Source organism: Nomascus leucogenys, chromosome 12 (assembly GCF_006542625.1).
Source record: "Nomascus leucogenys isolate Asia chromosome 12, Asia_NLE_v1, whole genome shotgun sequence".
NCBI classification, from domain to species: Eukaryota; Metazoa; Chordata; class Mammalia; order Primates; family Hylobatidae; genus Nomascus; species Nomascus leucogenys.
Window position 1 is genome coordinate 58,488,171 of NC_044392.1, and position 27,737 is coordinate 58,515,907.

Genomic DNA, 27,737 nt, shown 5'->3' on the forward strand with positions numbered 1-27,737 from the left:
AATTGGGAGACACCTACCAGTAGGGGCCAACAGACACCTCATATAGATGGGTGCCCCTCTGGGACGAAGCTTCCACAGGAAGCATCAGGTAGCAATATTTACTGTTCTGCAATATTTGCTGTTCTTCAGCCTCCACTGGTGATACCCAGGCAAACAGGGTCTGGAGTGGATCTCCAGCAAACTCCAACAGATCTGCAGCTGAAGGACCTGACTGTTAGAAGGAAAACTAACAAACAGAAAGGAATAGCATCAACATGAACAAAAACGTGATCTACACCAAAACCCCATCTGTAGGTCACCAACATCAAAGACCAAAGGTAGATAAAACCACAAAGGTGGGACGAAACCAGAGCAGAAAAGCTGAAAGTTCTAAAAATCGAAGCACTTCTCCTTCAATGGATCACAGCTCCTCACCAGCAATGAGAAAAAGCTGGATGGAGAATTACTTTGGCAAGTTGACAGAAGTGGCTTCAGAAGGTCGTTAATAACAAACTTCTCTGAGCTAAAGGAGGATGTTCAAATCCCTTGTAAGAAAGCTAAAAACCTTGAAAAAAGATTAGACAAATGGCTGACTAGAATAAACAGTGTACAGAAGACCTTAAATAACCTGATGAGCTGAAAACCATGGCAAGAGAACATTGTGATGCTTCAATAGCCGATTTGATCAAAAGCTTCAATAGCCGATTTGATCAAGTGGAAGAAAGGATATCAGTGATTGAAGATGAAATTAATGAAATAAAGCAAGAAGACAAGGTTAGAGAAAAAAGAGTGAAAATAAATGAACAAAGCCTCCAAAAAAATAGGGAACTATGTGAAAAGAGCAAATCTACGTTTGATTAGTGTACCTGAAAATGACAGGGAGAATGGAACCAAGTGTGAAAACACTCTTCAGGATATTATCCAGGAGAACTTCCCCAACTTAGCAAGGCAGGCCAACATTCTAATTCAGGAAATACAGAGAACACCACAAAGATACTCCTTGAGAAGAGCAACCCCAAGACACATTATTGTCACATTCACCAAGGTTGAAATGAAGGAAAAAATGTTAAGGGCAGCCAAAGAGAAAGGTCGAGTTACCCACAAAGGGAAGCCCATCAGACTAACAGAAGATCTCTCAGCAGAAACCCTACAAGCCAGAAGAGAGTGGGGGCCAATATTCAACATTCTTAAAGAAAAGAATTTTCAATCCTGAATTTCATATCCAGCCAAACTAAGCTTCGTAAGTGAAGGAGAAATAAAATCCTCTGTAGACAAGTAAATGCTCAGAGATTTTGTCACCACCAGGACTGTCTTAAAAGAGCTCCTGAAGGAAGCACTAAGCATGGAAAGAAACAACCAGTACCAGCCACTGCAAAAACATGCCAAATTGTCAAGGCCATCGATGCTAGGAAGAAACTGCATCAATTAATGGGCAAAATAATCAGCTAACATCACAATGACAGGATCATATTGACACATAACAATATTAACCGTAAATGTAAATGGGCTAAATGCCCCAATTAAAAGGCACAGACTGGCAAATTGGATAAAGAGTCAAGACCCATCAGTGTGCTGTATTCAGGAGACCCATTTCATGTGCAGAGACATATATAAGCTCAAATTAAAGGGATGGAGGAAGATCTACCAAGCAAATGGAAAGCAAAAAAAGCAATGGTTGGAATCCTAGTCTCTGATAAAACAGACTTTAAACCAACAAAGATCAAAAGAGACAAAGAAGGCCATTACATAATGGAAAAGGAATCAATTCAACAAGAAGAGCTAACTATTATAAATATATATGCACCCAATACAGGAGCACCCAGATTCATAAAGCAAGTCCTTAGATACCTACAAAGAGACTTAGACTCCTACACAATAATAATGGGAGACTTTAACAACCCACTGTCAATATTAGACAGATCAATGAGACAGAAAGTTAACAAGGATATCCAGGACTTAAACTCAGCTCTGCACCAAGCAGAACTAATAGACATCTACAGAACTCTTCACCCCAAATCAACAGAATATACAGTCTTCTCAGAACTACATCACACTTATTCCAAAATTGACCACATAATTGGAAATAAAGCACTCCTCAGCAAATGTAAAAGTACAGAAATCACAACAAACTGTCTCTCAGACCACAGTGCAATCAAATTAGAACTCAGGACTAAGAAACTCACTCAAAATCGCTCAACTACATGGAAACTGAACAACCTGCTCCTGAATGACTACTGGGTAAATAACAAAGTGAAGGCAGAAATAAAGATGTTCATTGAAACCAATGAGAACCAAGACACAATGTACCAGAATCTCTGGGACACATGTAAAGCAGTGTGTACAGGGAAATTTACAGCACTAATTGCCCACAAGAGAAAGCAGGAAAGATCTAAAATTGACACCCTAATATCACAATTAAAAGAACCAGAGAAGCAACAGCAAACAAATTCAAAAGCTAGCAAAAGGCAAGAAATAACTAAGATCAGAGCAGAACCGAAAGACTGAGAGACACAAAACACCCTTCAAAAAATCAATGAATTCAGGAGCTGGTTGTGTGAAAAGATCAACAAAATAGACCACTAGCGAGACTAATAAAGAAGAAAAGAGAGAAGAATCAAATAGATGCAATAAAAAATGATAAAGGGGATATCACCACCAATCCCACAGAAATACAAACTACCATCAGAGAATACTATAAACACCTCTATGCAAATAAACTAGAAAATCTAGAAGAAATGGATAAATTCCTGGACACATACACCGTCCCAAGACTAAACCAGGAAGAAGTTGAATCTCTGAATAGACCAATAACACGCTCTGAAATTCAGGCAATAATTAATAGTCTACCAACCAAAAAAAGTCCAGGACCAGATGGATTCACAGCTGAATTCTACCAGAGGTACAAAGAGGAGCTGGTGTCATTCCTCCTGAAACTATTCCAAACAATAGAAAAAGAGGGAATCCTCCCTAACTCATTTTATGAGGCCAACATCATCCTGATGCCAAAGCCTGGCAGAGACACAACAAAAAAAGAGAATTTTAGACCAATATCCCTGATGAACATCAATGCAAACATCCTCAATAAAATACTGGCAAGCCGAATCCAGCAGCACATCAAAAAGTTTATCCATCACAATCAAGTTGGCTTCATCCCTGGGATGCAAGGCTGGTTCAACATATGCAAATCAATAAACGTAATCCATCACATAAACAGAACCAATGACAAAAACCATATGATTACCTCAATAGATGCAGAAAAGGCCTTTGACAAAATTCAACAGTCCTTCATGCTAAAAACTGTCAATAAACTAGGTATTGATGGAACGCATCTCAAAATAATAAGAGCTATTTATGACAAACCCACAGCCAACAGCATACTGAATGGGCAGAAACTGGAAGCATTCCCTTTGAAAACTGGCACAAGAAAAGGATGCCCTCTCTCACCACTCCTATTCAACATAGTGTTGGAAGTTCTGGCCAGGGCAATCAGGCAAGAGAAAGACATAAAGGGGATTCAATTAGGAAATGAAGTCAAATTGTCCCTGTTTGCAGATGACATGATTGTGTATTTAGAAAACCCCATCGTCTCAGCCCAAAATCTCCTTAAGCCGATAAGCAACTTCAGCAAAGTCTCGGGATACAAAATAAATGTGCAAAAACCACAAGCATTTCTGTACACCACTAACAGACAAATAGAGACCCAAATCATGAGTGAACTCCCATTCGCAATTGCTACGAAGAGAATAAAATACCTAAGAATCCAACAAGGGATGTGAAGGACCTCTTCAAGGAGAACTATAAACCACTGCTCAACGAAATAAAAGAGGACACAAACAAATGGAAGAATATTCCATGCTCATTGATAGGAAGAATCAATATCATGAAAATGGTCATATTGCCCAAAGTAATTTATAGATTCAATGCCCCCATCAAGCTACCAATGACTTTCTTCACAGAAATGGAAAAAAACTACTTTAAAGTTCATATGGAAGCAAAAATGAGCCCGCATTGCCAAGACAATCCTAAGCAAAAAGAACAAAGCTGGAGGCATCGCGCTACCTGACTTCAAACTATACTATAAGGCTATAGTAACCAAAACAGCATGGTAGTGGTACCAGAACAGATATATAGACCAATGGAACAGAAAGAGGCCTCAGAAATAACACCACACATCTACAACCATTTGACCTTTGACAAACCTGACAAAAACAAGAAATGGGGAAAGGATTCCCTATTTAATAAATGGTGTTGGGAAAACTGGCTAGCTATATGTAGAAAGCTGAAACTGGATCCCTTCCTTACATCTTTTACAAAAATTAATTCAAGATAGATTAAAGACTTAAACCTAAGACCTAAAACCATAAAAACCCTAGAAGAAAACCTAGGCAATACCATTCAGGATATAGGCATAGGAAGGACTTCATGACTAAAACACCAAAAGCAATGGCAACAAAAGCCAAAATAGACAAATGGCATCTAATTAAACTAAAGAAGTTCTGCATGGCAAAAGAAACTACCATCAGAGTGAACAGGCAACCTACAGAATGAGAGAAAAGTTTTGCAATCTACCCATCTGACAAGGGGCTAATATCCAGAATCTACAAATAACTGAAACAAATTTACAAGAAAAAAAAAAAACCATCAAAAAGTGGGCAAAGGATATGAACAGACACTTCTCAAAAGAGTCTTCTTTTGAGACATATATATATGTCTATATATGCAGCCAACAGACACATGAAAAAATGCTCATCATCACTGGTCATCAGAGAAACGCAAATCAAAACCACAATGAGATACCATCTCACGCCAGTTAGAATGGCAATCATTAAAAAGTCAGGAAACAACAGATGCTGCAGAGGATGTGGATAAATAGGAACACTTTTACACTGTTGGTGGGAGTGTAAATTAGTTCAACCATTGTGGAAGACAGTGTCACGATTCCTCAATGATCTAGAACTAGAATTACCAGGTGACCCAGCAATCCCATTACTGGGTATATACCCAAAGGATTATAAATCATGCTACTGTAAAGACATATGATGAGTTGTAAATGATGAGTTGACGGGTACAGCAAACCAACATGTCACATGTATACCTATGTAAACCTGCACGTGTGCACATGTACCCTAGAACTTAAAGTATTTTATATCTACATACATATCTATATACCATTCTAAGCTAGTGGGCCATATAAAAACAGGCCACAGGCTGGTCTCCCATAGTTTGCTAATTGCTGATTTGGATGTCACCAATATATAGGGCAAATTTTGTCATCCTGTAAAAAGAGATGAGGTTGGTGAGGCAAAATGGAAAGGGTTAGAAGAAAAATTCCTAGGAATATCAACATTTAAGAAGCTGCATGAAGAACATGAAACAAATTTCCATCCTTTGAAACTGGACTGGCCTTGCATTTTGCTTTGTTTAACTGAATCTGGTAAAACGTAACAGTGTGCCCGTTTCAATCCTAAGCCTCAAGAGGCCTTGCATGCTCCACTTCTTTTTGTGGAACTGTTACTACTATGTAAAAAGCATGGTATCTCCTGATAGATGATGAGACCACATGAAGCAGAGCTGAGTCCTCCCCAGTGGGGCCAAGCTAGCCTTCAGCCAACTTGTCATCTACCTGCAGACACATGAACAAATCCAGATAAGATAAGCAAAGCCCAAGCCAGATCAGCACAATTACTCAGGCAACCTGTTGATTCCAGAGAAATAAAAAATTGTTTTAAGCTACTAAATTTTAGAGGGGTTTGTTATACAGCAATACCTAATACATTGTCCTTTTTTTGGACTAGTCTATAGGACAGTAAGAGGGTCAAATTATTTTTAGTGAAGTGATGGGGAGCAGAGCCCAGAATGCAATGTACTGAGAAGTGAACAGAAGGCAAACAAGAAAAATAGACTATTTCCTTTTTTTTTAAATAGGCTTCACCAAGACATGAAGAGGTACATAATATTTGCCAGAAGGAATCTATGGCATTGAAAAACAGTTGAAGTAGAGAGAGGGACCTACTGGCTATGAGAAAGGAACCAAGAAGTTTAATATAGCATAAGTAAATGCAAACACCAAAAAAGAAAAAGTTCAAGAGTTTAGAGAAGATAGGATCCAGAGCACAGGTCAATGGATAAATACTGGGCAGAACAGTGGATGCTGGATTCTCTGAGACTGGAGAAACAGAAGATCAAGTGGGCAAATAAATGAGTTTATAGGTAAAGAGATTTCTTGCAAAAGGATCTTTTCTTTCACCTTGACTTAGGTCATCTGGGTGGGGTTGAGGAAAAGGTGTAGGTAACAAACCATTAGAAACTCCTAGAGGAAGTGTTCTAAAAATTAAAGCAAAAAATCTAGGAGAATAGAATGGAGTGTGCAAAAAGCAATAATGAACAGAGGGTTTAACTCTTTGAACCTCAACTTCGTGATAAGGCTAGGCAATGGGGCAGTGAAAGTACACAAGTTTTCATGTTGTTAAGAGGGAAGATACAGTAATGATTAAGTCTAGATGTTGTTAGAAAAAATATAAACAAGATATAAGTTAAAATTCAAGGGCAACTGTTAGAAAAAGATGGAAATATACATATATGCAAATACTCAAATGAGTAAAAAAATGAAGCAGCATGGGGTAGGATATTTTAAGAATGCCCAGTAAATAGGAGGAAAAATAACATAATAGGAATTGACTTTTTTTTTTTAAAAAGTGCTTCTGGCTAAAATAGAGTAATGGGTACTTGAGCTTAGCCTGAAACCTAAAACAACCAAAAACTTTGGACAAAATACATGAAACACTGGTTTTCAAGACAATAAACATCAGACAACAGAGGAAGTAATCACTAAATGATGGAAAACAAACAAGGTGAGTCCCATTATTGCCTGTAATTATTGCATCAAGAAAATTTTCAGGCAAAGGCACAGAGAAAAAATTAAGGCACAGACCTATGGACTCTCTAAGTTTCAGAAATAAGGCTGAGTCTGGAAAGACTGAGGGAGCTACAGTTTATAGGACAGTATACCAGAGAGAACAAATGTGCACAGAAAGAGAACCCCAGAGATCTGCAAAGGATCTCCCTTGAGTATTCAGCAGAGTACTGAGCAGCACTTGTGGTGAAAATGGAAAGAACCACATGAAAGAACTGATGGGAACACTGCCTGGTGCTTACAAAGAGCCTACTGGTAACAGTGGATGTTCATACCAGCCAGACAAGAAAAATTCATAATTCACAGGACATTTAGTAGAGTACTCAGGAAGATCTTGCCTCACTGAGCAATGCACCAAATTCACCTAAAAAATCCTAACAGCAAAACAAGAAACAGGTCAAATTATTTCCAAGTAACTTAACTGTATCCCTAAACAAAGTTCAAGAAGATTTCTAGGGATAAAAAAATATCCAGCACCTAGAATCTAGTCAAAAATTACCAGGCATGCAGAGGCAAAAAAAATAATGCACAATAAGAATAAGGATTCAATCAAAATCAATCCCAAACTGATCAATTGATCAAATTGATCCAAAGCTCAACATCACTGATCATTAGAGAAATGCAAATCAAAACCACAATGAAAAACCATCTCACACCAGTCAGAATGATTATTAAAAAGTCAAAAAATAAAAAATGCTGGTGAGGTTACAGAGAAAAAGGGATACTTTTATACTGGTGGTGGGAGTGTAAATTATTTCAACCATTGTGGAAGACAGTGTGGTGAATTCTTGAAGATCTAGAGGCAGAAATACCATTTGACCCAGTAATCCCTGTTATTGGATATATACCCAAAGGAATATAAATCATTCTATTATGAAGGTATATGCAAGCTTATGTTCACTGCAGCACTATTCACAATAGCGAAGACATGGAATCAACCTAAATACCCATTAATAATACACTGCATAAAGAAAATGTGGTACATACACATCATGGAATACTATTCAGCCATAAAAAGGAACAAGATCATGTCCTTTGCAGGGACATGGATGGAGCTGGAAGCCATTAGCCTCAGCAAACTAATACAGGAACAGAAAACCAAACACCACATGTTCTCACTTATAAGTGAGTGCAGAATGATGAGAACACATGGATACATGGGGGAACAACACACATTGGGGCCTGTTGGGAGGTACAGGGGGAGGGAGAGCATCAGGAAGAATACCTCATGGATGCTGGGCTTAATACCTAGGTGATGGGTTGATCTGTGCAGCAACCTACCATGGCACACGTTTACCTATGTAACAAGCACATCCTGCACATGTAGCCCAGAATTTAAAATAAAAGTTGAAGAAGAAAAAAAAGAAAGAAAGAAAATGCAAAGGACCTAGAGAGCAAAAACGACTATTGAGAAAGAACAAATTTGGAAGGCTAACACTATTTGGTTTCACTTATAATAAATCTACACTAATCAAAACAGGATGGTATACACTGTGTTGATTGTATAGATTTAATGACAAACAGAATAGAGTCTAAAAATAAACATACACTTAAATGTACAACTGATTCTTAACAAAGCTGCCAAGGCAATGCAGTGAAAAAAGGAAAGCCTTTTCAACAAATGATGCTGAAATAATAGAATATTTATATGTAAAAAAAAATAAACTTTGATCCCTATAGAAAAATCAACTCAAAATGTCTCACAGATGTAAATACAAAACCTGAATCTATAAACTTTTAGAAGAAAACATAGGAAGAAATCTTTGTGTGCTTGGGTTAGGCATGCTTGAGTTAGGCAAAGATTTCTTAGATATGACATAAAATATAATTCATAAAGAGCAAATTGGAAAAATGGACTTCCTAATTAGAATCTTCTGTTTTCAACACTATTAAGAGAATTAAAAGACTGGGTGAAAATACCTTCCAAGAATATATCTGATATAGGAATTGTATTCAGAATATATATTGAAATCTCAAAACTCAACAATTAAGAAAATAATCTGTTTTTTAATAGGCAGTAGACAAGACATTTGATCAGATAATTCATCAAAGAAGATACATGGATAGCAAAGAGTACATAAAAAAGGTGTTCAACATCATTAGTCATTTGGGAACTGCTAATTAAAACCAAAATGAGTTACCACTACACATCTATTAAAATGGCTAAAATTGTAGTTCTCCTTGAAGAGGTCCTGTACATCCCTTGTAAGCTAGATTCTTAGGTATTTTATTCTCTTTGAAGCAATTGTGAATGGGAGTTCACTCATGATTTTGGCTGTTTGTCTATTATTGGTGTACAGAAATGCTTGTGATTTTTGCACATTGATTTTGTATCCTGAGACTTCACTGAAGTTGCTTATCAGCTTAAGGAGATTTTGGGCTGAGGCGATGGGGTTTTCTAAACATACAATCATATCATCTGCAAACAGAGAATTTGACTTCCTCTCTTCCTGTTTGAATGCCCTTTCTTTCTTTCTCTTGCCTGACTGCCCTGGCCAGGACTTCCAGTACTATGTTGTATGGGAGTAGTGAGAGAAGGCATCCTTATCTTGTGCCGGTTTTCAAAGGGAATGCTTCCACTTTTTGCCCACTCAGTATGATATTAGCTGTGGGTTTGTCATAAATAGGTCTTATTATTTTGAGATACGTTCCATCAATATCTAGTTTATTGAGAGTTTTTAGCATGAAGGGTTGTTGAATTTTGTCGAAGGCCTTTTCTGCATCTATTGAGATAATCACACGGTTTTTGTCATTGGTTCTGTTTATGTGATGGATTATGTTTATTGATTTGTGTATGCTGAACCAGCCTTGCACCCCAGGGATGAAGCCAACTTGATCATGGTGGATAAGCTTTTTGATGTGCTGCTGGATTCGGTTCACCAGTATTTTATTGAGGATTTTTGCATCGATGTTCATCAGGGATATTGGCCTGGAATTTTCTTTTTTTGTTGTGTCTCTGCCAGGTTTTGGTAACAGGATGATCCTGACCTCATAAAATGAGTTACAGAGGATTTTACTCTTTTTCTATTGTTTGGATTAGTTGCAGAAGGAATGGTACAAGCTCCTCTTTGTACCTCTGATAGAATTTGGCTGTGAATCTGTCTGGTCCTGGGCTTCTTTTGGTTCGTAGACTATTACTGCCTCAATTTCAGAACTTGTTATTGGTCTATTCAGGGATTCGACTTCTTTCTAATTTAGTCTTGGGAGGGTGTATGTGTCCAGGAATTCAAACCACTGCCCAGGGAAATCAGAAAGGACACAAACGAATGGAAAAACATTCCATGTTTATGAATAGGAGGAATCAATATCGTGAAAATGTCCATACTGCCCATAGCAATTTATAGATTCAGTGCTATCCCCATCAAGCTACCATTGACTTTCTTCACAGAATTAGAAAAAACTACTTTAAATTTCATATGGAACCAAAAAAGAGCCCATATAGCCACAACAATCCTAAGCAAAAAGAGCAAAGCTGGAGGCATAATGTTACCTGACTTCAAACTATACTATAAGGCTACAGTAACCAGCATGGTACTGGTACCAAAACAGAAATATAGACCAATGAAATACAACAGAGGCCTCAGAAATAACGCCACACATCTACAACCATCTGATCTTTGACAAACCTGACAAAAACAAGAAATGGGGAAAGGATTCCCCATTTAATAAATGGTGTTGGGAAAACATATGGCTAGCCATATGCAGAAAACTGAAACTGGACCCCTTCCTTACACCTTATACAAAAATTAACTCAAGATGGATTAAAGACTTAAACATAAGACCTAAAACCATAAAAACCCTAGACGAAAACCTAGGCAATACCATTCAGGACATAGGCATGCACAAAGACTTCATGACTAAAACACAAAAAGCAATGGCAACAAAAGCCAAACTTGACAAATGGGATCTAATTAAACTAAAGAGCTTCTGCACAGCAAAAGAAACTATCATCAGAGTGAACAGGCAACCTACAGAATGGGAGAAAATTTTTGCAATCCATCCATCTGACAAAGGGCTAATATCCAGAATCTACAAGGAACTTAAATTTACAAGAAAAAAACAAACAACCCCATCAACAAGTGGGCGAAGGATATGAACAGACACCTCTCAAAAGAAGACATTTATGCAGCCAACGAACATATGAAAAAAAGCTCATCATCACTGGTCATTAGAGAAATGCAAATCAAAACCACAAGGACATACCATCTCACACCAGTTAGAAAGACGATCATTAAAAAGTCAGGAAACAACAGATGCTGGAGAGGTTATGGAAAAATAGGAATGCTTTTACATTGTTAGTGGAAGTGTAAATTAGTTCAACCATTGGGGAAGACAGTGTGGTGATTCCTCAAGGATCTAGAACCAGAAATACCACTTGACCCAGCAATCCCATTACTGGGTATATACCCAAAGGATTATAAATCATTCTACTGTAAAGACACATGCACTCATATGTTTACTGCAGCACTGTTCACAATAGCAAAGACTTGGAACCAATCCAAATGCCCATCAATGATAGACCGGATAAAGAAAATGTGGCACATATACACCATGGAATACTATGCAGCCATAAAAAAGGATGAGTTTGCAGGCACATGGATGAAGCTGGAAACCATCATTCTCAGCAAACTAACACAGGAACAGAAAACCAAACACCACATGTAATCACTCCTAAGTGGGAGTTGAAAAATGAGAACACATGGACACAGGGAGGGGAATATCACACACTGGGGGCCTGTCAGGGGATGGGGAGCTAGGGGAGGAATACCATTAGGAGAAATACCTAACGTAGATGACGAGTTGATGGGTGTAGCAAACCACCATGGCACGTGTATACCTATGTAACAAACCACGTTCTGTGCATGTACCTCAGAACTTCACGTATAATTTTTCAAAAAAGAAAAAAGAAAATAAAATGAAATAAAATGGCTAAAATTAAAGGACTGATTATATCAAGTGTTGGCAGGTATATGGAGAAACACTACTGATAGCAATGTAAAATGGTATATGTACTCTGGAAAACAACTTGGTAGTTCCTTTAAAAAGTTAAACATACACATCTACTATTTGATAAAAGCAACCTATTCCTAAGCATTCCCCAATAGAAATGAAAACATATGAAGGTGTGTAAGTCAGTGTTCATAGCAGCTTTATTTGCAATAGCCCCAAACCGGAAACAACCTAAATGTGCATCAACAGGAGAATGGATAAACAAACTATGGTATTCCATACGGTGGAATTCCACTCAGAACTACTGATATACACAACATGGATCAATCTCAAAACAATTATGCTGAAAGAAGCCACATAAAGAGTACAAATAAAGGATGCCATTTATCTAAGATTCTAGAAAAGGCAACCCAATCTTTAATGACAGAAAGCAGATCAGTAGTTGTTTTGGGGGAGGGGGAAGGGAGGAGGTTGAGAGAAGGAACACGAAAGGGTATGAGGAAAAGGGTGATAGATATGTTCACTATTTCGATTGTGATCATTATTTCCATAGGTGTACACCTATTTTAAAACACCAAGTTGTACTTTTAAATATGTACAGTTTATTATATGTAAATTATATCTTAATAAAGCAGTTTTTCAAAAGTAAACAAACAAAACCAAAGGATATTTGGAATTAGTCCAAATCTATCAGTAACCTCCACCAATTTAGTTGTTTTGACTCAGTTTTTAAAACACTGAGACTCTCGAACTGAAATTTTTAAAATCTATATAAATACTATTTTTACTAAAGATATATCTAAACTAAAATTGCCTAGGAACTTGAGAATAAAGAAATGGTCAAAAGAAGAGTTGGAGATGGATAGAGGGGTTACATAGAAGACTTAAGGAGAGTAAAGAATAGGAAAGTAAATTGATCAAAGCAAAAAAAAAAAACTCATGGAATACTGGTGATCCACATAAAACTGGAAATTGTACGTTTATAATAACTTTAACCTGTCCTGTTATTTTTACCAGCAATGCTTAGTTGACTCTGTATGTAAATGGGAAAAGTAGGTGGCTGGGTTGATACGAGTTTTGGGATTTGTTAGATAAAATAGAAAGAGAAAAGTATACATACATATATTCTCAAATAAGTTTGGATCCTATGCAGTCAGGTTGAATAGGAAAGGAAGTAACAGGTAATCCCTCTTGTCTAACCATTCAAGACCCTTACTCCACCGTTCTCCTGTTGTACCCACCAGTGAAACATCAGCTGTGGATCAGCCCAGCTGTCAGTCTGTTTTACTATTATCTCCAAATTTACCATTTTCACCATCAACATGAGCCTCGACACTGCCTGTCAACTTTTCTATAACTCCTTCATTAGTGTTCTTTCCTATTTCCTGAAGAAGACATTTGTTATTTGTCTTAAGTCCTCTACTGCTCTACCTTCTTCTCTGCTATCAGCAGTTAAATGCCTTCTAATTCACAGAGAAAGTATGGACCACTCGGTGGAAGGAATCTATAAAACATATCTTTCAATTTTCTGTACTTCTGCCTATCAGGTAAGGTGACCAGGGAAGACTTCATTGAAAAGGTAACTTTTGAGTAAAAAAACCTGAAGAAAGTGAGGGATTAAGCCATGTGAATATCTCTGGGAAAATCATTCCAAGCAAAGGGAGTAGTGGCTGCAATAGCTCTGTGGCAGAGAAGTGCCTAATGGATTCAACAAGTGACAGAAGGCCAAAGTAGTTGGAGAAGAATAAATGAAGGCAAATAGACAATAAGAGCCAGATCACAGGGCCCCAAAAGGACTTTGGCTTTTACTCTGACATGAAAAGTAATGAAGAGTTGCACAAAATGGCATAATGTGACTTACTTTGTAAAAAATTACTGGCTCCTGTATTAAGAATAGACTGAAAGGGGCAGAGGCAGAAACAGAAAGGCCAATTAGGATGCTATTATAACAATCCAGGCAAGAGACGGTGACTTGGCTCAGGGTAGTGGCAGCTGAATTCTAGTCATATTTCAAAGGCAGAACAGAATTTGCTGAGAAACTGGAGTGGGGTGTGAGATAAAGAAGTAAAGGGTCGACAACAAGTTATAGCATGAGCAAGAATAGACGTGCCATTAACTGAAATGAGAAAGACTGGAGGAATAACAGGTTTTGAGGTGGATAGAATTATTATGAAGTGCTCACTTACAGATACATTAAGTTTCAGGTATCTATAAGATATTTAAGTAAAAACGTCAAGTAGATAATTGGATATATGAGTACAGAGGCCAAGGACAAGGTGAGGACTAGAGTTCTAGATTTGAGATGCCAGCATGTAAATGGTATTTAAAACTATGACACTGGAGAGAAGAAAGAATGGAGGACTGACCTCTACAGCAGGGTTATCCACCAATCTTTTGGCTTTCCTGGGCCACACTGGAAGCACTGTCTTGAGCCACACATAAAATACACTAACGCTAATGATAGCTGATGAGCTTTTTAAAAATTGTGAAAAAAAATCTCATGTTTTAAGAAAGTTTATCAATTCTTGTTGGGCTGCATTCAAAGCCATCCAGTGCCCTGGGTTGGGCGAGCTTGCTCTAGGGCATTCCAACACTAAGAGGCTAGGAGTAAAGGAGAAAACTAATAATAATAATAAAAAGACTGAGTGAAGCATGAAGCTAAGTAAGGCTATGAGAAAAGCAAAAGAATGTATTGTCCTAGAAACTAAAAGTGCTTTAAGAAAAAAGAAATTCTTACCATTATATTACATCACATCATATATTTGTTTATTTCATATCTCTCCAGCAGAATGTAACAGAATGTAAGTTCTCCAAGGGTATTAGGGGCACTGTCTACTTGTTCACATCTATATACCTGCATCTGGAACAGTGGTTGATATTTAGTACCAGTGAAATTAATGAATGCAAACATCCTGTAGAGAAAATATATTCCTATAATACTATCACACATAAAATTGATATTAATCTTTTAATGGGTATATATATATATATATATATATATACCCTAATATTTTTCCTTTTCCCTAACAGGTGGTTGCAAGAGAGATTACTATATTTAAAGAGTTTATTTAACTTAGAATTTTCCTTTTCTGTTTCCATTGAATAGGTAGGAATTTATTGATAAGAGGACATAGAGAAGGCAGAAGGTATTCCAAATGGAAAAAGGTACAGTTAAAATGGGGAAACGAATATTTTAGAAATAGTTAGAACTGACAAGACTTAGTGAAGAATGAATGTAGGAAACAAACGAAAAGATAAAATCTATGATGACTACCACTCCCACAGACAGCTATCCTAGATCCAGATCCGTATTATATTAGCTTTCTAGTATGTCCTTCTGCTTTAAGCCTTTCCTTTTCCTAATTTAGCCTATTTATTACAATGTGTTTTATAGACAGTTTTAACAGAATAAAAGTAATCTTGTTCCTTCATTAGTTTTCTCAAAACCTGATCCGGTTTCTTGTCAGTGTCTGAATATGACACCTTATGGTATATGCCTTGTTTAACTTTTAACAGAGTATATATATTCACTGAGTGCAAAAGGAAGAATGTGAATTAGAAATGTTATAACAAATCATATTAAAACAAAATTAACCTTATTATTGAACAGAGAATATTACATTTTCTTGTCAATTATCTTCAATAAAAACAAAATATACAAACAAAAAAAAAACCTTCTCAAGTGAGAATTCTGTCCATCTTGCTTTACAGACCATCTGAAATTACATTAAAGCAAAAGGATACCACTAAGGAACTTGAAGCTACTTCTCTTTCCTGTAGAGTATATGCCTACATGTGAAATTTGATAAACCATGTCACTCTAAGGTCCTTTTGATATTCAGAAATTGATTAACATATTATAAAATACTCCTAAATAGCAATGATTCATATGATTTATTTCAACATGTTATACAGTTAATAGCAGGTTTCTAACAGAAGCTATTTCTTGAAGTCTTCTTATGGGAAATTCTAGAATAAAAACTAATTTGAAGCATTTTCAAATATATTATAAATATGACCCACATGAATTTTCTATTAAATAAGTACAATGAGAACAGATAAAGAAAGATGCATAGAGAAGTTAAATAAATTATCTAAATTATTAAGCAAGACAATCAGAATTCATTTTCTAACTCAAAATAACATATCCATTCTTGTTTTTTCCACAATTATAAATTTAGTAATATAAAATAATGAATCAGTAATGACTGATTTCCTGTATTTTCTTCACTTTAATCACTAAATGACATAGGCTAAGTATCATGCTTAGAAAACTAGCAAAAAAAAAAAAGTTTTAGAAAAGAAAAAAAAACTAGTAATTTGCCTTTAAATCTAGGTTTCTTACTATATTCTTTTACATCTGTTGCCAAGTACTTTTCCTGAAGGTAATTACCAGTAATTATTCTCTGTGATTGCTATGTGCATGTCACAGACATCATCATTACTCTAATTATAATACAGTTAGCCAAAGCTGAATTGTTAAATTTCAGTTCAATTAAATGTTTGTTTTGCAGACTATTTATAAATATGACAGATGTATATAGCTCAAAGATAATAATAAAATTTGATATACTTTTCAGAGGCTGATATAAAATATACAAAAACATTACAAGGAACAAATTGGCCAATTTTGTAAGGACTACAGCTGCTAAAAGGATATCAGGGCAGCTCGCTAGGATTTTAAAGATCTTCTGCCAAAATAACCAGTGAATGGTTTTTTCTATAACATTGAAATTAAAAACTGCTGAGAGTGAATACATTACAGAGTAATTTGTATTTTGTGAGGAAAAAAAACAGAGGAATAAAAGTTATCTTTTTTGTTGTAAATTTTACTGTGATGAAATGTATATAAAACAAAAGTTGCCATTTTAACTATTTTGAAAGTGTACCATTCAGCAGCATTAATTATATTCACAGTGCTGTAAAACCATCACCACTACTACCTATTTCCAAAACTTTTCATCACTGCAAATAGAAACTCTAGCAATAACTCTCCATTTTCTTCTCCACTTTCTTCTCATCCAAAGCTTCTGGTCAACTCTAATCTACTTTCTGTCTCTATGAATTGGACAACTCTAGATATTTGATATAAGTGGAATCATACAATATTTGTTCTTTTGTGCTGGCTTTTGTTGATTAGCATAATGTTTTCAAGTTTTGTTTATATTATAGCATGTATCAGAACTCCATTCCTTTTTATGGCTGAGTAATAGTCCATTGTATGTTTATACTCACATACTGTTTACCCATTCATCTGTTGGACATTTGAGTTACTTTCTCCTTTTGGATACCATAAATAATGTAACGAACACTGGGCTACAAGTATCTGTTTGAGTCTCTGTTTTCAAATCTTCTGGGTATATACAGAGGAGATGAAGTGCTGGGTCATACTGTAATTCTGTTTAACTTTTTAAGGAACTGCTAGGTTTTCACAGCAGCTACACCATTTTACATTCCTACTACCAGTGTACAAGGGTTCCAATTACTCCACATCCTTGCCAATGCTTATTTTTCATCCTTTTGATTATGGTCTTCCTAGTAGCTGTGAAGTGGTATCTCAGTGAGTTTATTTGTATTTTAATGTTAACCATCTTTTTCATGTAATTATTTTCCATTTGCGTATCTTCTTTGCAGAAATGACTATTCAAGTCCTCACCCATTATTTAATTTGGTAGTTCGCCTTCTGTTGTTGAGTTGTAGGTAGTTTGCCTTCTGTTATTGAGTTGTAGGAGTTCTTTATATATTCTGTGTATAGAACCTTATAAGATATGTGATTTGCAAATATTTTCTCTCATTCTGTGGGTTGTCTTTCTTTCTCATAGATAGTATCCTTTGATGCACAAAAATTTTCAATTTTAATCAAATCCAATTTACCTTTTATTTTTGTATTGTTACCTGTGCCTTTGGTGTCATATTGAAGAATCCAGTGTCAAATCAAAGGTCATGAAGATTTGCCCCTATGTTTTCTTCTAAGAGTTTTACATACAGTTTTGGTTCTCAAATTTAGAGTCTTTGATCTGTTTTTAGTTAATTTTTGTAGATAATATAGAGTAAGGGTTCAACTTCATTATTTTTCACATGGCTATTCAGTTTTCTCAACACAATGTTGAAGAGAAAGAGTTCCATTTTTTGGATTTGGTTTTGTTTTATTTTGTTTTTTGAGAGAGGGTCTCGCTCTGTCACCCAAGCTGGAGTGTAGTGGCGCAATCTCGGCTCACTGCAACCTCCACCTCCTGGGTTCAAGCGACTCTCCTGCCTCCATGTCATCAATGCTCTACTTTTGATCATTTTAAGGCTGGCAATTCTCAAACTATGATTTACTTTTTTGAGTATCCTTATACTGGCATGGAAAATGGGATTCTCTTTTTATTTAAAAATGTTTTTAAGCTAACATCAAAAGTAATAGATGTTCATAATCAAATTTGGATAGCAACAGTAAATGAAAAGGAGAAAATAAAAACACAAATTCAGAGAAAACCACACATAACACTTTGGTTTCTATTTCTATAGTGTTTCCTCTCCTTTTCTAAATATCTTTCTAGATATGTCATATTTATCTATGTCAGGTATTCTAAAATATAACTTTTAATGGCTGCATAGTATACTATATCTGGACAGGCCAAAATGTATTTAACCAAATCCCTATTACAAGACGTTTAAAAACTGCCCTGTCCAATGCAGAAGCACTAGCTACAAGTAGCTAATTAAATGTAAGTTAATTAAATTAAAATTTAATATGTAATTCCACAACCATACTAGCAACATTTCAAGTGCTCAATGGTCACACGTGGCTAGTGACTACTGTATTGGATAATACAGATAATAGAATCTTTTCCTCATTACAGAAAGTTCTGTTAGACAGAACTGCTTTAGATTGCTTCCAAATTATCCCTATTATAAACAACCCCAAGATTATTGTAAATAAACTTTAATATATAGCTCTGAAAATTTATTTGGAATAAATAGCTGGAAATGAGTTGCTGGCTCAAAAAGCATACAAATATATACACTCTGGAGAGTGGGTACAGGAAGATGTTACCCCCATGCTGTTCTCTTGATAGTGAGTGAGTTCTCACAAGATCTGATGGTTTTATAAGGGGCTTTTCCCTGCCTTGCTCGGCACTTCTCCTTCCTGCCACCATGTGAAGAAGGATGTGTTTGCTTCCCCTTCTGCCATGATTATAAGTTTCCTGAGGCTTCCCCAGCCCTGTGGAACTGTGAGTCAATTAAACCTCTATCCTTTATAAATTACCCAGTCTCAGGCAGTTCTTTATAGCAGCATGAGAACAGACTAATACAGAGGTTAACAATAATATACAGGAAAACTGACATCTTTTTTTGTAGTTTCTGTTTTATGCGACATGCTTAGAAAAGGCTTTCTTGATTATATATTCAATCCTTTTTTTAGTACTTTCATGATTTCATCTTTTACATTTAAATAGTAATACCATATAGAATTTACACTGGCATACAGTCTAAGACAGGAACTGAACATAATTTTTCATATATATTATTATATCATTACATTATCATAATATTCTCAAATCTCAATACAACTCACAGGGGTAAAGATTTATAATAGAATTCATCCAGATTACTAAGTAGACATCCAATCCAGTCACTCTTATCTGAAATAAGAAAACTATGTTTTTACATTTTAGAAATGTGGCTCTCAGGGTTTTGTTTTTCCAGAAAATATCATTCCCACTCAGTCTAGGCATTAGAGCTTTTATCTTCTTCAAAATAAAGAGAAAAATGAGTCATATGTAAATAATTTCAGGAAACAGGAAAAGTAAGTATAAAAAGAGTCGAAAATTGAGATCTATTCCCAGATCCACGAAAGACATAATTATATTGACCTATCTGCTTTCTTTTCATAAAATAAAAGACAATTGCCTAGAAAGGAACAAAAAGACAATTCCCGGGCAGATGTTTTCCTATTCTTGGTACTCACACCAGCATATTTTCTTACTCGCAGAATCAGCAGAGTTTTCAATACTAAAATTAAATGATCGTTACTTTTGTCTCTTATTTACTACTTATGATTTTATTAGTCTCAAAAATAACTGGATCATGTTTTATTAGCGGCAAAGTTGCAATCTCTATTATTTGTTTTTGTTTTCCTAACTTTTAAAAGAGAATAGCATTGATAAACCTACAGTTACTACAATTCTGTAAGTTCCACATTTCCACATAAATATTAGTTGTTACTTTTAAAAATCAATTTCTTCAAAAATAAATGAGCTCTAATAAGAAAAATTACCCTCTCCCTAAACAAAATACTTTCCCCTCAGGCAGAGGGAATCATTTTTACCACAGTTTCATATAACAATTGGTTCCTTCCTGTACAGTAACATTTATGTGTCAGCCTATCCTGCCAGCCTGTGAATTCAGGCCAAGCCCTATGTTCTTTCTCCATCTCAATCTCTTCTAAGAACTTAGCACAGAGACTGGTAAATAATGAAGGCCAGGATGCCTTCTTCTAAAATGAATGGACATGGCTTATCCAAGAACAACTGCCCCCCTTCTAGTAAATACTCGTTTGTTTTTCATACTCCTCTTTTACCTCCCTCTCCTAAGCAGTGCTTTTATTTACATGAAGATATAATTTATTAATAAGAGTTTTTAAGTACAACCTTCAAACTGCCACATTATATTTTAGCAATACAGGAAATAAAATACTCTTAGACATATTATTAACATTTCCATTTTATAAGTGGGAAAACTGAAGCTAAGAGAGATCAGAAACATGCCTAAGAACAGCACCAGCAGACCACAAGATTAGACACTGAGGGTTTCTAACTCCATGTAGTGTACTTTTTACTAAATCAAGCAAAGAGTTTTCAGACAAATAATTTTTTAAGAAAGCCTCAGGTATACTAGAATACTTACACTGACCCCAGCGCCCTGTTCTGGGGTTCAAATAATTTGGATAAAGACCATTTGGACGATCCATTTTCTGAAGTAGTTTCCGAATGTGCATAACCTGAGTAAAATAAAATTAAGAATGCAATTAATAAAAATAAGTGTCATCAAGGCTTGGTTTTAATGTAGGCTTTGTGTTTTTTCTTACTCAGAATCTACACCTATTCCCTGCCTTTGTGTGTGTGTTGGAGGGGCGGGGGGAAGTCAGGAAAGCCTTCTATTTCTTAAATGTCTCATTTTTATAAGATGATATGTGTTCATTATTTTAAAATCAAGCAATAATAAAAATAATACAGAGAAAACAGCACAGATAGAAACCATTTTAAATCTCAACATGCTACTACCGAGAAATACCATCTGAAACATCAGTCATTTTAAACGTCATTCCAGACACAGTCAACACATATATATTCAAATATAAGAACAGAGATAACTTCACAGGAATTGAATCATAAAATGCCATTGTATTTTGTAAAGTATTAATTTGAATTGAACAGATCAAAAAGTAAATGAAGTAAAACAAACTGTTGAACTTTAAATATTGTTCCCACAATAGATATCTTCAAGTTCCTGAAATTCCAAATTTTAAAATATCTCCCTGAGGGTAAGGGGGGAAGAAAAATCATGAAATATATTAAGAAGCTGGAGACTTTCCTAGGGATTTATTTTGATTCAACTCTAGATTGGGTGAACTTTGTAAGTGCTTTTAAGGGGGCCCCTGGAGGTGGGAGGAGGTGTTATGTTCCTTGTACTCTTATTTGTTTGAGAATATTGTCATTACATTTGATAAATAACCTGGCTGGTATAAATGACTCGGGAAAACTTTCTTTTTCAGAGGACCTGATATTATTTCACTTTTCTGGACTTGAGTACAAAATTAATTCTTCTGCCACAAAGTTTCCCATCGTCATTCATTTGGCTGGATTTTGTCTTTAAGTAGTTTTAGGAATGGACTCAGGGATGCTGTCTGTATTTCCTGTGTTCTTTCACATTTGAGACCAACACTATGTATAACAATCTCAATCTCAAAAATTCCATAGACCACTTTTTAGATAGTTCTGAATGATGTTATAAAAGGTGAGAAAATTAACTCTTCTGTCATCCAAAAACTGTATACTATTCGATTCTTTCTTTCTTCCTTATCTATCATTTTCTTTCTGTCTCTTTTTATTTCCACACATTTACTAGCTTTTCTCAATTTTGTCTTCTAAGCTCCTTATATTTTGAACACTGTTTTTCTTTGTATTGCTTCCATTTTGGCCTTCATTTTGTTAACTATTTTTCTTATACTTGTTACTGATATCACATCTTATTGTCTCTGAGCTCTTGTATCTCTGTTTATATACTTGTTCTACAGAGATGAAGGCTTTATTATGTTTTCTCTCATGGTGATATTTGGTTGGAATTTTCAATTGCTCTTTTACGTATTTTGTGCCCACAATTTTCCCTCCTTTTCCTTTTTTACGGTAATATCTTTGTACAAATTCTGTACCTGTTCTTTTTTTAACAAATTACTCATTACTATTTTCCTGAATGAAAGTTTTGACATAAAACACCAGGTAAGAGTTCAGACATAAATATGTTTTTTTTAGACTTTGCTTCTACCCAGCCACTTGAGATTGGAAATGCAGCACTGCTCACAATAGTGAATCTGTCATTCATTCCCTTCCCTCACCAAAGTCCACAGGTGCAAACAGCTTGTCTGTGAGAATCCTTACTCAATTCTGTTTTTCCAGCTTCTCAACACATTACATCTATTAAGGTCCAAAGAAGTACTCACCATTAGCCTGTGATCCTGTTCTCATTGCTGCTCATGAGAATTTGAGTTTTGTATGTCAAGTTACATCACCTAATTTAGAGAACTGTGCTCTACTGACTTTGTATTTTTTAGTCTGCAGACCCAAACATCCTCTCTTCCGTTTATACCAAACCTCTCTCTGATCTTTACTGCTTATATGCCTACTTTTCTTCCTATTTGGTGATAGGAAGTATCAAGTATCCCTTAATTTTGTTAGAAATGGAATTTGCAGTGTTCTTTTTTTTTTTTTTTTTTTTGACAGTCTTGCTCTGTCGCCCAGGCTGGAGTGCAATGGCTCGATCTCAGTTCATTGCAACCTCTGCTTCCCAGGCTTGAGTGATCCTTCCACCTCAGCCTCCTGAGTAGCTGGGGAGTACGGGCATGCCCCACCACACATGGCTAATTTTTGGTAGAGAAGTGGTTTCACCATGTTGCCCAGGCTTGTCCCGAATTCCTGAGCTCAAGCGATCCACCCACCTCGGCCTCCCAAAGTGCCGGGACTACAGGTGTGAACCACTGTGCCCAGCAGTGTTTCTTCTTCTTGCTGCTTTTAGGTTAATTCCTATGATTTAGGTATTCTACTTCAGGAAGGCCCATACATTATATGTTTATTTTACAAATTTATTATCTTTTTAATCTCTGCTTTTCCTTTGACTATCTCTTGCTTTTATTCCATGTAAGTAATTCAGTTTTTAACTAGGTGCAACAAGCTCTTTGTTGTTTTCCATTAGCTATGGGGATACATCATTTTAGGTCTCAGCTTGTTTCTTTAGCTCCACAATATTTTTGTATCACTTTATTGTTTTATTTTGGTTTTGAGTTCTAACTCTGTTAAATTTAATTTCTATTACAGTATGAATTATTCATGGTGACTTTTTTTTTTTTTTACTGTTTTTAAAATTTGAAACTGGATTCTTTATCAGTCTTCTACATGCTATATACCACTCTGCTTTTGTTTCCAGCAGTATGTTTGCACAATTGCCATACTTTCTGTTCCATCCATATGGCTGCAAATGAAAGGATTTCATTCTTTTCCATGGCTGAGTAAAAATTTGAACTTTGTTTATCTTTTGTTAGATTTATTTGTAGGAAACATATATACTTTTGTTCTATTACATAAGATATCTTTTTGCAAAATGACATTTTCTTGCCTTTTGTAGCTGGTGTAGAGAAACGCTACTGATTTTTAAATCCATATTGACCATCTATTTAAAAAACATATTAAACTCTTATTTCTAGTAATTTAAATATAGACTGTCTTAATATCTTAGGTCAATAATCACATAATCTGTGAATAACTACTGTTTTCTTTCTTCCTTTTCAATTTTTCAACATCTGGTTATTGTCTGGTTTATGTCTCATTCCAGAAATCAGAAATCTTTTTTTTTTTATTTTGGTTATCAAACATGACATGAAGTTATATCTTTTCCTTCTTTTATTGCCTTTGATGAATTTTTATTGTCTTTAATATTTTTATTAATATAATACAAAAAATAATTTTTATTAATATAATTAATATAAAAATATTTAATTTTTATTATTCATTTAGTCAGGACAGGGAAAATTCTGTCATCTAGTTCCACTTTGCTGAAAATTCTTCTCTGTTGATGAAGTATTTCATACACAGAAAGGAATATACATATATCTCTCGACTCTACTCACATCTCAATTTAAGAAATACAACACTACAAACACCTTTGATGGTCTGTTTACCACTGCCCATTCACATACTACTGCCTATATCCCAGATGTATCTGTAGTCTTGAGTTTCATATTTGTCATTATCTTGACTTTGTGAAAGCAAATTATACGAATTGGATCATTCTTGTCATACCCAACTAAATCAGAGTCAAGGGGCCCAGCAGAAAATCACCTGGGGCACATAACACCAGCTCCAAAAATTATGTTTTCCACCAGCTCAGCTGCTATAACCCTAAGATTATAGTTTTATCTACTGCCGTCACCAATCAGAGCCAGACAGCTTCTAGAAGCTTTACTCGTGTCAACACATTTCCTTTCAAAACTATACATAACATTTCTCCTCTAATAAAACTTCCAACCTTCTCTTTGTTCTCTGGATGTACTGAGGACCAACCACCCTACTCTGTGTGTATGCCCTGAATTGGAGTTCTGTGCTTCCAAATAAAATATTTAATTTAGAGATTCATCTCTATATATTATTTTTACTTCAACAATTTATCAAAACCATTTTGAATCCCTAACCAATACACTGTTCAGCTTTGTTTTGAACTTTATAAAAATTGTATCATATTCTTTTAACTAACAGATATAAATATAATTCATTTTTCACTACTATTTTGTATTTTGTTACATAAATTGCCAATATAAACAATGCTTCTATGTATATAATGTAAATATACATACCAAATAATGGAATTGCTGGGTTATAGGGTATTTTTACTAGGTAATATTTTTTGTTTCCCATTGTAAAAATCCTTCTTTACCCCAAGCGCATATATTTTTTATTCTCAAAGTGTCAGGGTTTTATATTTTAAAGTTAAACCTTTAATATTCCTGGAATTAACTACTATAATCCACAGTGCGACACTTGTTAAAACAAGTTTCTACATATATGTAGGTCTGTTTAAGAGCTATCTATTCTGTTTGTCAGTCTGTTTGTCCCTATTAGCAAATACTACACTGTCAATGTTGATAACTTGGCAATGTAAATCTAGCCAGTGTTTTTCCTCACAATTGTCTAGAATGTTTCTTTACTATATAAATTCTAGAAGTGTCTTTTCGAGTTCCACTGGGAGGAAAAAGGCCATTAGAGATTTTATTGGCACTGAATTTATGCTACAAATCAATTTAGGGACGACTGAAATTTTTATGATATTGTTTACCTGTACATAAATATATCTCTCCATTTATTTATATCCTCTTCAATATCATTTAATAAAGTTTCGTATCTTTAAATTTTTATTTTTAATTTTTATGGATATGAAAGAGTTGTACATGATATTTTGATACTAGCATATAATGTGTAATGATAAAATTTGAGTAACTGAAACATCCATCCCTTCAAACATTTATCATTTCTTTTGTTGGAAACATTCTACATCTTCTCTTCTAGCTATTTTGAAATATACAACAAATCATTGTTATAGTCACTCTACTGTGCTATCAAACATTAGATCTTACTCATTCTATGTAACTGTACTTCTGTACCCACTAACCAACCCCTTTTTATCCTTCTCTCCTCACTACCCTTCCAAGCCTCTGATAACCACCATTCTATTCTCTACCTCCGCGAGATCCATTTCTTTCAGTTCCCACATATGAATGAGAACACATAATACGTGTCTTTCTAAGCTTGGCTTATTTCACTTAACATAACGTCCTCCAGCAGTTCCATCCATATGGCTGCAAATGAAAGGATTTCATTCTTTTCCATGGCTGAGTAAAAATTTGAACTTTGTTTATCTTTTGTTAGATGTATTTGTAGGAAACATATATACTTTTGTTCTATTACATAAGATATCTTTTTGCAAAATGACATTTTCTTGCCTTTTGTAGCTGGTGTAGAGAAACGCTACTGATTTTTAACATCCATATCGATCATCTATTTAAAAAACATATTAAACTCTTATTTCTAGTAATTTAAATATAGACTGACTTAATATCTTAGGTCAATAATCACATAATCTGTGAATAACTACTGTTTTCTTTCTTCCTTTTCAATTCTTAAACATCTGGTTATTTTGTTTTTCTTGTCTTACCAGGCTGGGTAGGTACTGCAGCACAATGCTGCATAAAAATAGCAATGACATTTTTGAAAAATGTAATAGTGCTTATAACTTCTCAAATAACAATACATATTTTAAATATGTTCTAAATAGGACATTTCTTTGAGTAACTTCAAAAGAAAAAATAAAGGCTAGAGCCCTAATAAACACATATCTAGAAAGGCAAACCTTTTAAGCATTAATCAAATCTTTGGGCCAATCTTAAAGGACTCTTTACAACAAACAAAGAATAGAAGGCAAGAAAACAAACCTTTTTGTAGTAAGTCAGGTCCCCCGTCAAGTAGCTGAGGTGGATGAACTCCATATGTAGTGTACCAAATTCAGCCAGGATGCTGCTACCTGCAGATGCCCAGCCCCAGTTTCGCCCTACTCCACTGAATGAAAAGGAAAAGTAAAAGGAGACAGGATTGGGAAAAGACCAAAACATTTGTTTAATGAATACGTAAATTTTAAATAGATCTCTTATAAATTATTATATCTGACACAATAGCTTATTTATATCTAAAATTGTATTAAAAATTTAAATAGGTAATAAATCCATGTTCTAAAAATTAAAACAGTAGTTTTTAAATCCAGTAAATATATTTCACCCATTCTCATCTCCATTCACCTCATCAGGCCCCACAGAAAATCACTTTCATTCATTTCTTACATATTACTACAGAATGTTTTATGCAAACGTAGGCAATCCAAATATATATTCTCATTGTCCTCCTTTCTTAAACAAAACATAGCAAGTTGGTGGTCTTTCCATATCAGTTCACAGCTTTCTCATTTTTTTTTTACAGTTGTACAGAATTCCATAATATTAATGATTCTCAAGTGGAATGCCCCACCCTAGAGGCAAATGAAAATGTGTGGGAGCATTTTGAGTTGTCTCAAAACTTAAATGTGCAACCTCCACTTATTGTGCCAGATCCAAAGTTATAAACTGCCCTGTAGTGAATGATCGGGACAGTATCATACAATAAAGAACTGGCTTGCACCAAATGATGATAGTGCCTGTGTGACAGTTAATATATTACATAAATATACACAATTTAATAAATTCCCTGTTGATGGTCCCTTGGGCTATTTCCAATATTTTGTTATCATGAACATTTTTCTGTGAATAATCTCCTAAACATTTCATTTGTGCAGATATAATCTCTAGAATATGCTCTTGTGTTTTCTTTTTTTAATCTGTCTAGTAATTTTTTATCTGAAGCCAGACTACATAAATGAAAAATCGTAGAGGCTTTGAATGACATTATCTTCTAAAAAGGTTAAATTTCTTCTGAACACAGACTGAGTAAACGCAGATTACATTGTGTTTTAGGTTTTGTTAAAAATAGTCCATTTCCGTTTTTACCCCAACCTCCAAAAATGGCCCTGGGAATTTCATTTGGAAGCCAGGGGTATTTAC

The 27,737-nt window shown here is 35.1% G+C and overlaps 1 protein-coding gene across 2 annotated transcripts in view; it reads right to left on the bottom strand.

The window, feature by feature from the left end:
• The window catches only part of MAN1A2 (mannosidase alpha class 1A member 2), a 176,458-nt gene that overhangs the window by 49,230 nt on the left and 99,491 nt on the right, over positions 1 to 27,737 (bottom strand). For both annotated transcript variants that reach the window (XM_030824769.1, XM_030824770.1), the window contains exons 7-8: positions 26,583 to 26,706; positions 20,735 to 20,828 (exon numbers count right to left, since the gene is read on the bottom strand). In XM_030824769.1, coding sequence (XP_030680629.1) covers positions 20,735 to 20,828; positions 26,583 to 26,706 — 218 coding nt within the window. The remainder of the gene's footprint in view (positions 1 to 20,734; positions 20,829 to 26,582; positions 26,707 to 27,737) is intronic.